The sequence below is a fragment of the Rhinolophus sinicus genome, linkage group LG03 (genome assembly GCF_036562045.2).
Source record: "Rhinolophus sinicus isolate RSC01 linkage group LG03, ASM3656204v1, whole genome shotgun sequence".
NCBI lineage: Eukaryota > Metazoa > Chordata > Mammalia > Chiroptera > Rhinolophidae > Rhinolophus > Rhinolophus sinicus.
In genome coordinates, this window is record NC_133753.1 from 65173898 (window position 1) to 65187967 (window position 14070).

Consider the following 14070-nt stretch of genomic DNA (forward strand, 5'->3'; position numbering starts at 1 on the left):
TATAGCCTTAAGGATTTACTGGATATTACGGAATTTCAGGCTTTATCCTGCCTTTAACAGAAGTATGTTTTTGAACAGGGAACCCTCTTTTACACCTCTGAGGTTACGTTAAGTAGGCATTGTTTTGTTTGTTTGTAAATTGGTCCTTCACTAATTTCACTCCCTCCTGGATCTGTTTTCTTCTCTGTCGCATCGAGGGAGCAGTACCTTTACCATAGAGTCATGGTGGGGAGTAAACAAGACAGTATATGTAAAGTACGTAGCACAGGACGTGGCCAATAGTAATTCCTCAATAAATGGTGACTGATTATTTACTACTGACTCAGCTCAGTGCCGCTGGGGCTTATGTCCTAGTTCAGTGAACAGAGATGCTCCTGTATCCCTGGCAGTTTAATTCTCGGCACCACCAACCTTCTGCCTTGGAGAGTCACAAGGGGACACAGATGACAGCAGGGGAGAGTTGATCATGTGGATGCAGAGAGGACATAAGACCCTCCAAGGACTGAGCCCTAAAGGGCTGGTGCAGGCAGGTCTTCCATTGGGAGGGGAAAGGCACTCCTCTCCAAAGTGGCTGGCTCTCTCTCTCCCTGATGTCTTGCCTCTCCCTTTGCCTGAGTTCATTTCCACTCAAGGCCCTAGTATGAGAAACCAAAATGAAATAGAAAAACTGTGAATAGCATACAAATAAATTACTCACCAAAGCGCATGGATCTGACTTGATGGATTTTATCAGAAACACATCTCAGTTCAGGATATTCACTTTTTAATAGCCACATGTGGCTAGTGGCTGTTACGTCATATTGGACAGCATGGCTATAGACCTTTGACTCCATCTGAGTGTAACCTCAGGGAGCAGGGACCCTCGTGTCTCGTCCCCAGAGACTGGCAGAGAGCAGTTCTCTTCAGGACTCATTCCTGACTCTTCTCCATTATTGCTAGAAGTTGCTAGAGAATGGTGCATCTTTCTTTGGTGCAAATTGTTATTAAATTTAATTGTGTAGTTAAATTATATTTAATTAAAAAACTTTATTGTTCTAGGATACTTTAATGCTAGTATATGTGTGTCTCCACATATACTTCCCTTAGTGTTAAAATAGTCTGGAAATTTAAAGTTAAAAAAATACATTATTTTTGAAATATGTTTCTTTGGAAATAATTTTTAGGTCGATACTGCAATCAAGTTGAACTTTGTTAAAGAGGGTCATTCAGAAAGCAGTGATACAGAGGGAAGTAGAAACAGTAATGATGAAAAGGGGGAAAACAACTCTGAGAAAATAAAATTAGCTGAAGAGGGGTCAGATGAAGATCCGAACTTGGTGCAACATCAGATAATCTCTAAATGTTCAGGTAGGTGATTGGCTAATAATAATTACAGATGTTATCGTTAAAATATTAGAATTAGGTATGTTTTTTATCAGCTAAGTAGGAATAATAGTACTAATAAAATAAGCCATACTTTTTGTGAGCAAGCGATCACCAGTTGTTATTTAGAAGAATATTAGGAGTCCTTAAATACACTTAGAAAAATAATATGTCATTTAGCAAAATTGTTATTGTGGTCATTTTACATTAATCAAGTAAGAAGTATTTCCACATTTTTTGATGGCTAAAATTGCACAATAAAATGTTATCCTGTAATTTATAAATGCCTTTTTAGAATAATCCCAGTTGATCTAATAACTTTTGGATTTTAAGAGACTCCTTTATTTCATGGTTATTAAATTAATACTGGTCAGAGTGAATTAGAACAGCAATTCTTAAATGTGGTCTGCAGAACCCTGTGGGGGTGGTGTCTGAGACCCTTTCAGGAGCTCTACAAAGTAAAAACTACTTTCATCATAATACTGACATAATATATTAGTAATACAGTCCCCCATAATACTGAAATAATGCTTTTTGCCTTTTTGCTCACTGAATGGATGTTTGCACTGGTGGTACAAAAAAAAAAAAGTGGGTACAATTGCTGGTGTGTTAGCATGAATCAAGGCAATGGCACCAAATTGTACTATTAGTCATTGTGTTCTTCATGACCAGGCACTGGCAGAAAAAAGAAATAGCCAGTGTCGCTCAAGAATATCTTTGATGGAGCAGTAGAAATTGTTAATTTTATTAAATCTTGATTTTTGAATACACATCTTTTTAATATTCTCTGTGGTAAAACAATTCTGCTGTATACCAAAATGTGAAGGTTGTGTTGAGGAAAAGTACTTGTGTGATAGTTTAGTGGCTACTCTTTAAATGGAACACCATTTTTACTTGAAAGAAGGACTGACAGAAAAACTATTATCATTCAGACTTGGATATTTAGCAGACTTTTTTTTTTTAAAATGAAATGAGCCTTTTACCTCAAGGAAGACAACTAACAGTATTTTTTGGTCAATGATAAAATTTGAATTTTCAAGTAAAAGTTAGAATTTTGGAAAACTTATATATATATATATCGCTGTGAGCTAGACAGCTTCCCAATACTTAGACTTTTCTGATAAAAATTGGTGGCCATATTAACAAATATGATTTTTTGATATTGTATACTGAAATGTGGTAGCATTTTGAGGGTCTGCATAGATCAGTGAACCACTATTTTCCAAATGACAAATGCAGGATAAAAGGTCCCTTCACGAAAGATAGATCCATGGATTTTAATGGAACAAGTACAAAAAAAAGCTCACCGTATCACGGTCACAAATTTTTATATTACAACTAACCTTTTAGAGACTATGCCTTGTTGAGTTTTGATGTAGTATCAAAGCAGAATATCCACAATTATCTGAAAAGGCTATCAAATTTCCCATCCCCTTTCCAACTACATGTTTCTGTAAATTTTCTTCGTACACTGTAGCTGAAACAACAGATTGCAGTAGATTGACTTTAGAAGCAGAAAGGAGAATCTAGCTGTCTTCTGTTAAGCCAGATACTAAAAAATTAAAACAAGGCCACTCATCTCAATGATTTTTTTGGAAAATATAGTTATTTGTCACAAAAATGTTATATTTATATTCACATATAATTAGTAATAACATGTTTGTTATTTTAGAATATAATATTTCAGTTTTTATTTCTAATATTGTAATTATCAATAGATATGACTCACATTAAGAAACGCTACTTTTGTTCTAAATAATTTTTAAGGCTGTAAAGTGAAGCTGAGATCATAAACTGTGAAAACTGCTGATTTAGAATGTTTGGGATGAGCTCAGCTCTCACAGTTAGGCGAGGTGACTCAGGGTTACAGTTATCAGAAAACAAGGTGTTACAGTTGAGATTAGCTATCGGCCTAGTTTACATTGTATTTATTAATAGTGTTTGAGTACTGCCTGAGTTACTTCAAAATGCCTGCTGTATAGAACACCTGTGTACATGGATCCTGAGAATGTTGGGATTGGAGGTTGGGAATTAGAACTACCTAGAGGCTGTTGCATTTGAAGTACTTAGGCAATAAGATTTGTAGGGCCTCCTCATTAATAAGATCAGTATTCTTTTTGGATAAGCTTATTCCCTCTAAAAATATCTCCTTTTCCTTAAAGAGGAATAATATACATCATTGGGAAACATCACTGGACTCTGAATTTTCAAAAGTGGCAAAATTTGGATTTTCTTAGCATAATATGCCATTTCTAATGATCTAAACTGGGGTAAGTGAGACTTTAGTATTTGAGCATTTATGGTCATTGCCAAGATCTCATCTTTCATCAGACTTCACAGAGGAAGTACCGCTTGGTGGTGAAGAGCTTTGACTCTGGAGTCAGACAGATCTAGGTGGAAATTGACTCTGCCATTCGCTAGTTATAGTATCTTGGAGATGTATGTAACAGGTACAAATTAGCCTCAGTTTACTAATTTGTAAAAGGTTTCTATATGTTGAAACCACTTTGTGTCACTCATGACATGCTACATTTTATTGTAGCTGTTTGTGTACATGCCTTCTCTTTCAGTTAGTATGAAGCAGTTTTAGGATAGGGTATTTGTCTTATTCCTTATTTGTTAATTATGAGTATAGAAGGTAGAGCAGATTGAAGGAGAAAGAATTTGGGATTTAAAATCATACAAGACCCACTTCTGAGTTCAATGCTGTAATTTATAAGCTGTTAGACAGGACCCAGTTATGTCAACTGTAAAATAGAGATACATGTCTTTTTCACAGGGTTGTTAGATAATTATATAAAAAAATACACGTGAAAATTCCTTGTAAATCAAGATACGTGACACCAATGTTAGTTATTACCATCAGCCATAAACATTTGCTGAATGAAAGAATAGTAAAAACAAAACAAAACAGTTTTACGGTTTACTAAACTTCAAGTTCATTCCTACTTTCAACACAACATAGATGAACCTGAATTAAAAGAATTAGATTCTCAACTTCAAGATGCTATTCAGAAGATGAAGAGGCTTGATAAAATATTGGTGAAGAAACAATATAGAGAAAAAGAAATTAAGAAGCAAGGTCTAGAAATGAGAGTAAAGCTGTGGGAAGAACTTAAGGTAAGAACTGTATAAAAACATATCTTCCTCTTGATGAGTAAGAAAAGCATGGACTGTGGTACGTAGTGTTATTTTTTTAAAATAATTGTGATAGCAAATCTGTAGACTTCCTATCAATAGTATTTGAGACCTTTAATTTAATTTAACTTTTTCTTTATTAATTTTTTTTTTTAAATTGGGAATATAGGGGAACAATGTGTTTCTCCAGGGCCCATCAGCTCCAAGTCTTTGTCCTTCAATCTTAGTTATGGAGGGCGCAGCTCACTGGCCCATGTGGGAATCGAACCGGCAACCCTGTTGTTCAGAGCTCCCGCTCTAACTGAGCCACCCGGCGGCCCCTGTGGTAGTGTTAATGTGGTCTGTCTTTATTGATTTATTTTGTGGAGGTAGCTAACTTTGCAGCGTTCCAGATTTCAGGCACCGCATTGGCACTGGCACGTTCATTCCCCTTGGACAGCCCAGTCTGACCTTCCTACTGGCATCAGGCTGGGGTTCTCCATTTCTGGAATAGAAAGGGGGTGCAGTGCCCACTTTCATCAAGTATCTATGTCTGCCTTTTCTTCAGCAAGGTTAAAGTTTGGGGATGAATATATAAATACACAAAAATTTAACCCCCTGGTTCTCATTATAATTTGAGTAAATTTTTGCGAACAACAACTGTTCGATATGCTGGTCAAGATCTCTTCAGGAAGCTGTAAAGTGCTTTAGGTCTGGGACCACGGTCTATTTGCTTCTTTCTCAATATGTTTCTAGGGCTTGATTAACTTTCCTTGGCCCTCTTGGACATCTTATTCTCTGTAGTATTGAGGGGTGGAGGTTGACCAGATGTTGGCACTGACTTGATGTATAGCCATTGGCTCACATTTGAACTTTGCCCCTCAAAGGAGAGGACTTTTAACATAAGGAACATTGTAGTAACAGATTGCTTGTTTTTGATAAATTCCTCCTTGATCAGTTGACTGACTTCAGAGGACATTTCGCAGATAATAATATGAATTAATTATGAAGTAATTAAGAATACATTTTTACAAGGTTCCCAGGATGACTACTGGGATGGAAAGAAAGCAACATACAACACGCAGTGCTTTAAACTAGAGAAATAATTTGTGTAAATTTTAACAGAAAAAAATTAGCCTATCACTTATTCCTGCTGAATCTCAAAGCAGATTTTTACTTGCTTGGAAATGAGAATTATAACTGGAAACATAATAAAATACAGTAGCAATCTTGAAATGTTTGAAATTGTAATTTGATTATGTACCTTTAATTTACTCATTAGTTATAGAAATATTAAACAGAAACTTAAGAAGCTTTAAGCAAGGTAGTTATCATATCATGATAGACATATATCCATCAACTCTTTCTGGGAATATCTGTTGACAGAATTTTATGGGAACAGAAACCATTAGCAGATTTCCTAATTAAAGGAATAAAAATGACCTGAACCTTCTTGTTTGTATGTACACAACTGGAAACCTTAACGGAATTTAACAAAATATTGATGAGTATAGTTTGCTTTTTTTCCTCATGTTTAAACTTTCATTTCTCTTTCATTAGTCTGCAAAAAATAGTGAAGCTTTACCAAGTAATGAGGAAATGGAAAATACGAAAAAGTTTCTAGCTTTGACTGCTGCATCAGAAGAAACTGTTGGTGAGTAAAATTGATTCACCTTTATTTTTATCTCATAGTCCTAGACTATTGGGATAAAGGTAAAATTCCCAATTCAATTATTTTTTCTTTTCACTGTGAGTTTAACTCTTCTTTAGAGGAAACAATCATATTAAGTAGGATTTTATGGAACTTCCCTGAGCTTAGGTATGTTTCAGAATCTTCAAGGATTTTTATCTGCCCAGGGGTGGATGGATGGGGGAACGAGGCAGTGAAAAATCAGGAAATAGACAAAGTATGTCTTTGCCTTTACTTCCTGTGTGTCTTAGATGCCTCTAGACACCCAGTTTATGCAGACAGTGCTATCACGGCCTAGGATCATCCCAGGAGGTGTCCCACGCAGGGTTCTGCAACCCTTTTCATAAAAATCTATTACTGATTTGTCCTATTTCCTGTTCTCTCACAGTCCTGTTTTTTTGAGACCAGCCAGTTTTGCACACGTTTCTACTTGCACCCCTTGTGTGTATGTATATCTGTGATCCCCTCCTACTCCTCCTATTCCTTTTTCTTCTTATACAGAACTATCATAGAGTCTGTAATCTATTTTAACGTACCTATATTATGGTGAAAATTTTAGGGATTGGAATGCAGTTGGTATTTTTGGCAGGACACTTTTGAAGTCCTTTCACCTACATCACATGAGCCGTCGTCTAGTACTGCTTGGGCATTAGACTGGTTCAAGCAGGGGCCACTGATTTATCTGAGAATCCTGGAATCCATTTGTCTTTTACAAAGTGAATGTCCAACATTTCAGAATCCCAAGAACCTGATCCATGCTACTGCAACTCTTTAGCACGAGCTTTGTTCGATGTGGGTGAGATTCCTTCAGGTTTGTGCCTTTCTGGACCCAGCATTGAGCGCTCAGGAGCTGCTTGGGTCTGTCTTCATGCACAGAGAGAATGATGCTGGCCAGTTCCTACATATAGTGAGTTTGTAGTGTCCCTCCCAAATTTATGTCCACTTGGAACCTCAGAGTGTGACCTTGTTTAGAAATAGGATCTCTGCATATGTAATTAGATAAGATGTGGTCATCCTGAATTAGCGTGAGCCCTACATCCTAATAACGTATCCTTATAAGAAGAGAAGACTCATAGAGACATCGAGACATGAGGACATAGGGAAAACGTCCCTGTGAAGATAGAGGCAGAGATTGGAATAGTGTCGCTACAAATCAAGGAACACCAAGGATTGCTGGAAGCCACCAGGAGCTAGGAAGAGGCAAGGAAGCATTCTTTTCCAGAAACATCAGAGGGAGCATGGCCCTGCCAGCATCTTGCTTTCAGCTGTCTAGCTTCCAGAACTGTGAGAGAATAAATTTCTGTTGTTTGCAGCCACCAGCCCATAATAATTTATTACCATTTGTCACAGCAGCCCTAGGAAACTAATACACTGACTATTCCAGCTGCTTAGTGCAGGCACCAGCAATGTCAATGAGGGAGCAACCCTGGACATTTCCTCTCTAGCAAGGACCATTTAGGGACGAGCTGAGGCTCGACATATGGCCCCACTGGCAGTGCTCTGGACATCTCCAGCCAAATGCAGCCACTCCGACTGAGGTCCCATTCACGATGGAATAGAGACAACTTGTTCCTGCTCTGTCCCTCACATTACCGACTCATAGAATCATGAAATGGTCATTGTTTCATCCACCAAGTTTTTTTTTTTTTTTTTTTTTTTTAAGATTTTATTGGGGAAGGGGAACAAGTCTTTATTGGGGAGCAGTGTGTACTTCCAGGACTTTTTCCAAGTCAAGTTGTTGTCCTTTCAATCTTAGTTGTGGAGGGTGCAGCTTAGCTCCACGTCAAGTTTCTGTTGCTAGTTGCAGGGGGCACAGCCCACCATCCCTTGCAGGAGTCGAACCGGCAACCTTGTGGTTGAGAGGACGTGCTCCAACCAACTGAGCCATCCGGGAGCTCAGTGGCAGCTCAGCTCAAGGTGCCATGTTCAATCTTAGTTGCAGGGGGTGGAGCCCACCATCCCTTGCGGGACTTGAGGAGTTGAACCTGCAACCTTGTGGTTGAGAGCCTTCTGGCCCATGTGGGACTCGAACCGGCAGCCTTCGGAGTTAGGAGCATGGAGCTCCAACTGCCTGGCCACCGGGCCGGCCCACCAAGTTTTTTTTTTTTCTTTTTTTTTTCCCGCAAAATTCTACTTTTTTTTTTTTTTTAATTTATTGGGGTGACAATTGTTAGTAAAATTACATAGATTTCAGGTGTACAATTCTGTATTACATCATCTATAAATCCCATTGTGTGTTCACCACCCAGAGTCAGTTCTCCTTCCATCACCATGTATTTGATCCCCCTTACCCTCGTCTCCCACCCCCCTTACCTTCTGGTAACCACTAAACTATTGTCTGTGTCTACGAGTTTTTGTTTCTCATTTGTTTGTCTTGTTCTTTTGTTGTTTTTGGTTTATATACCACATATCAGTGAAATCATATGGTTTTCTGCTTTTTCTGTCTGACTTATTTCGCTTAGCATTATACTCAAGATCCATCCATGTTGTCACAAATGTTCCTATATCATCTTTTCTTACTGCCGAATAGTATTCCATTGTGTATATATACCACAACTTCTTTATCCATTCATCTATCGAAGGACATTTTGGTTGTTTCCATGTCTTGACCACTGTAAACAAAGCTGCAATGAACATTGGAGCACACGTGTCTTTATGTATAAATGTTTTCAGATTTTGGGGTAGATACCCAGGAGAGGGATTGCTGGGTCATATGGTAATTCTATTCGTAATTTTTTGAGGAACCTCCACAGTGCCTTCCATAACGGCTGCACCAGTCTGCATTCCCACCAACAGTGTATGAGGGTTCCTTTTTCTCCACAGCCTCTCCAACACTTGTTACTATTTGTCTTGTTGATGATAGCCATTCTGACTGGGGTGAGGTGATATCTCATTGTGGTTTTTATTTGCATTTCTCTGATGATTAGTGATGTTGAGCATTTTTTCATATGTCTATTTGCCATTTGTATGTCCTCTTTGGAGAAATGTCTCTTCAGGTCCTCTGCCCATTTTTCAATTGGGTTGTTTGTTTTTTTGTTGTTGAGTTGCATGAGTTCCTTGTATATTTTGGATATTAGCCCCTATCGGAGGCACTGTTTGCAAAAATCTTCTCCCATTCAGTTGGTTGCCTCTTTATTTTGTCAATGGTTTCTTTTGCTGTGCAGAAGCTTTTAAGTTTCATATAGTCCCATTCATTTATTTTAGCTTTTACTTCCATTGCCTTTGGAGTCAAATTCATAAAATACTCTTTGAACCCAAGGTCCATAAGTTTAGTACCTATGTTTTCTTCTATGCAGTTTATTGTGTCAGGTCTTATGCTTAAGTCTTTGATCCATTTTGAATTAACTTTGGTACATGGTGACAAATAGCAGTCCAGTTTCATTCTTTTGCACGTGGTTACCCAATTCTCCCAGCACCATTTATTGAAGAGGCTGTCTTTCCTCCATTGTATGTTTTTAACTTTTTTGTCAAAAATTATCTGTCCATATTTATGTGGTTTTATTTCTGGGTTCTCAATTCTATTCCATTGGTCTATGTGTCTGTTTTTCTGCCAATACCATGCTGTTTTGATTATTGTGGCCCTGTAGTACAAGCCAAAGTCAGGAAGTGTGATACCTCCATTATTGTTCTTTTTTCTTAAGATTGCTTTGGCTATTCGGGGTCTTTTGTGGTTCCAAACAAATCTGATGATTTTTTGTTCTATTTCTTTAAAATATGCCAGTGGGATTTTGATGGGGATTGCATTGAATCTTTATATTGCTTTGGGTAATATGGCCATTTTAACTATGTTGATTCTTCTAATCCATGAGCACAGAATATCTTTCCATTTCTTTGTGTCTTCTTCAATTTCTTTCAAAAATGTCTTATAGTTTTCAGCATGTAGGTCTTTCACATCCTTGGTTAAGTTTATTCCTAGGTATTTTATTCTTTTTGTTGCAACTGCAAAAGGAATTGTTTTTTTTTATTTCTTTTTCTGAGATTTCATTGTTAGTATATAGGAATGCAATGGACTTTTGTACGTTGGTTCTGTAGACGGCAACTTTACTGTATTCGTTGATTGTTTCTAAAAGCTTTTTGGTGGAGTCTTTAGGGTTTTCTATATATAGCATCATGTCATCTGCAAAGAGTGATAATTTAACTTCTTCATTCCCAATTTGGATGCCTTTTATTTCTTTCTCTTGCCTGATTGCTCTGGCAAGGACTTCCAACACTATGTTGAAAAGCAGAGGTGATAGGGGACAGCCCTGTCATGTTCCTGAACGTAGAGCAAAGAGCTTCAGTTTTTCACCGTTAATTATGATATTGGTTGAGGGTTTGTCATATATGGCCTTTATTATGTTAAGGTATTTTCCTTCTATACTGATTTTATTAAGTGTTTTAGTCATAAATGGATATTGTATCTTGTCAAATGCTTTTGCTGCATCAATTGATATAATCATATGGTTTTTCTCCTTTATTTTGTTTATGTGATGTATCACATTGATGGATTTGCATATGTTGAACCATCCTCGTGCCCCTGGGGTGAACCCCACTTGGTCGTGATGAATAATCTTTTTAATGCATTGTTGCATTCAATTTGCTAGAATTTTGTTTAGGATTTTTGCATCTGTATTCATCAGAAATATTGGTCTGTAGTTTTCTTTTTTGTGTTATCTTTACGAGGTTTTGGTATCAGGGTAATGTTGGCCTCATGAAATGAGTTAGGGAGTATTGTCTCTTCTTCAATTTTTTGGAAGAGTTTGAGTAGGACAGGTATTAGATCTTTGAAGGTTTGATAGAATTCACTAGTGGAGCCATCTGGTCCTGAACTTTTGCTTTTGGGAAGGCTTCAGATGGCTGATTCAATTTCCTTACTGGTGATCAGTCTATTTAGATTTTCTAATTCTTCATGATTCAGCCTAGGATGGCTGTATGTTTCTAAGAATTTGTCCGTTTCTTCTAGGTTATTCAATTTGGTGGCATATAGTTCTTCATAGTATTCTTGGATGATCCTTTGTATTTATGTGGCATCCGTGATAACTTCCCGTCTTTTATTTCTGATTCTGTTTATTAGTGTCTTTTTCTCTTTTTATCTTAGTGAGTCTAGCCAAGGATTTGTCAATTTTATTAATCTTTTCAAAGAACCAGCTCTTTGTCATGTTAATGTTTTCTATTGTCTTTTGGTTCTCTATTTCATTTAGTTCTGCTCTGATTTTTATTATTTCCTTTCTTCTGCTGACCTTGGGTTTCATTTGTTCTTCTTTTTCTAGTTCTTTATGGTGTAATGTGAGATTATTTACCTGGGATTTTTCTTGTTTCTTGAGCTAGGCCTGTAATGATATAAATTTCCCTCTTAAAACTGCTTTCGCTGCATCCCTAAAATTTTGGTAGGATGTATATTCATTCTCATTTGTTTCTACGTATCTTTTGATCTCTCCTCTTATTTCTTCTTTGACCCGGTCGTTCTTTAAAAGTATGTTGTTTAATCTCCATGTATTTGTGGTTTTTTCCTGCTTTCTTTTTGCAGTTGATATCCAATTTCAAAGTCTTGTGATAAGAGAATATTCTTGGTATGATTTCAATCTTCTTAAATTTGCTGAGGCTAGTTTTATGTCCCAATATGTGGTCTATCCTTGAGAATGTTCCAGGTACACTAGAAAAAAATGTATAGTCTGATGTTCTAGGATGAAGTGCTCTATAAATGTCAATTATGTCCATTTCACCTAATGTGTCATTTAGGGCTGCTATTTTATTTATTTATTTTCTGTTTGGATGATCTATCCATCACTGTCAATGATGTATTTAGGTCCCCTACTATAATTGCCCCTACTATAATTGTTTTGGTCAATTTCTCCCTTTAGTTCTGTTAGTAGTTGCTTGGTATATTTTAATGCTCCCTGTTTGGGGGCATAAATACTGATGACTGTTATGTCTTCTTGTTGTATAGTCCCCTTTACGATTATGAAATGTCCATCTTTGTCTCTTGTTACCTTTTTCACCCTGAAGTCTGTTTCATCTGATGTCAGTATGACTACTCTTGATTTTCTCTGGATACCATTTGCTTGGAGTGTCAATTTCCACCCTTTCACTTTGAGTCTATATTTGTCCTTGTAGCTGAGTTGTGTCTCTTGGAGGCAGCATATGGTTGGGTTTAGTTTTTTGATCCAATCTGCTACTCTGTGCCTTTTTATTGGTGAGTTTAGTCCGTTTCCATTTAGGGTGATTATTGATATGTGAGGATTTCCTTTCATTCTATCTTTGGTTTTCTGGTAAGGCTGTGTCTCCATTGTTTCTTTGCCTTTTTGTTTTTGTCTGTTACTTCTGTGTGGTGGTATTCTATGATTTCCCCCCATTTCTTCTTTTATTACATTATATATTTCAGTTCTGGATTTTTTTTTGAGTGGTTACCATTAAGTTTATGTAAAAGAAAGTTTGATATTTAGAATATTCCATTTTCTTCAGCATGCTTACTTTCTCCATTCCCATAGTCCGATTCAGGCCTTTACTCTCCCCCTTTTTATGTTTTGGTTGCCACAAATTGTCCCTGTTGATGGTGGTCGAATAGCCTCCTTCAGTATTTCTTGTAGTGCAGGTCACATGTTAGAAAATTCCCTCAGCTTCTGTATGTCTGGAAAGGTCTTTATTCCTCCTTCATATCTAAAGGATATCTTTGCTGGATATATTATTCTTGGCTCATAATTTCTCTCTTTCAATAGTTTGAATATTTGGTTCCACTCCCTCCTGGCTTGTAGAGTTTCTGCTGAAAAATCTGATGATAATCTAATGGGCTTTCCTTTGTAGGTTACCATCTTCTTTTCCCTGGCTGCCTTGAGGATTCTTTCTTTGTCATTGATTTTTGACAGCTTCAATACAATGTGCCTTGGAGAAGGCCTGTTGGGGTTGAGGTAATTAGGTGTTCTATTTGCTTCTTGGATTCGAGGATCCAGTTCTTTCCACAAGTTTGGGAAGTTCTCATTGACTATTTGTTTGAATATACTCTCTGTTGCCTTCTCTCTTTCTTTTCCTTCTGGTATGCCCATTATTCTTATATTGCTCTTTCTGATGGAGTCAGAAAGTTCTTGTAGAGTTTCATTTCTTTTAAGTCTCAAGTCTTTCTTCTTCGATCTGTGAAATTTCCAGATTTCTATGTTCGATGTCACTGATTCCTACCTCCATTTGGTCAACTCTACTACCTAAGCTGGCTATTTCATTCATCATTTCTTTTATTGAGTTCTTAATCTCCAGAAATTATATTTGGTTCCTTTTTAAAGTTTCAATCTCTTTGGTTAAATATTCATTTTGTTCTTTGATTGTGTTTCTGAGTTCATTAAACTACCTGTCTGTGTTTTCTTGCATCTCGTTGAGTTTTTTAAGAACTGCAATCTTGACTTCTCTGTCATTTAAGTCACATATTTCCATGTCTTTAAGTTTATTTTCTGGAGACTTCTCATTTTCTTTCTGAGCTGTCTTGTTATCTTGGTTATTCAGGGCAACAAATGATTTATTATTTGTCTTCCTAGACATCTACAGGAGTGGGTTCTGCAACAGGTTGATAGGAAGAGGTCTTTCTTTTGTTTTCCAGTAGGTGTTGGTAGAATGCTTTATTTTCTCTCCAACTGCAGCTTTTTTTTTTGTCTCACACTGTAGTGTTATATTTCTCTGCACTATTCTGGCTTCTCACACAATGGCGGGATTCCCTGGAAGGCAGCTTCTCCTCTGTGAACAGTTCGCCTGGGTCATAGGGTCCCTCCTCTGTGGGGGGATGTGGAGAGCTTCTGAAGTTCCAAAGCTCTTCCTGCACCAGATTCGGAGCGCATGTGTTTCATTCAGCTCTGTTTACTCCTGCAGTGATCCTCCCAGATAGGCGGGGACAGGGGTAGGGTGGGTTGTGAGAGGTGGCCTAGAGCAATGGCAATGACCAC

General features: G+C 37.4%; 1 protein-coding gene across 2 annotated transcripts in view; it reads left to right on the forward strand.

Moving 5' to 3' along the window:
- Window positions 1–14070, forward strand: part of FSIP1 (fibrous sheath interacting protein 1) — a 164469-nt gene that overhangs the window by 11088 nt on the left and 139311 nt on the right. For both annotated transcript variants that reach the window (XM_074327919.1, XM_019725567.2), the window contains exons 3-5: window positions 1164–1347; window positions 4328–4482; window positions 6040–6133. In XM_074327919.1, the coding sequence (XP_074184020.1) occupies window positions 1164–1347; window positions 4328–4482; window positions 6040–6133 (433 nt within the window). The remainder of the gene's footprint in view (window positions 1–1163; window positions 1348–4327; window positions 4483–6039; window positions 6134–14070) is intronic.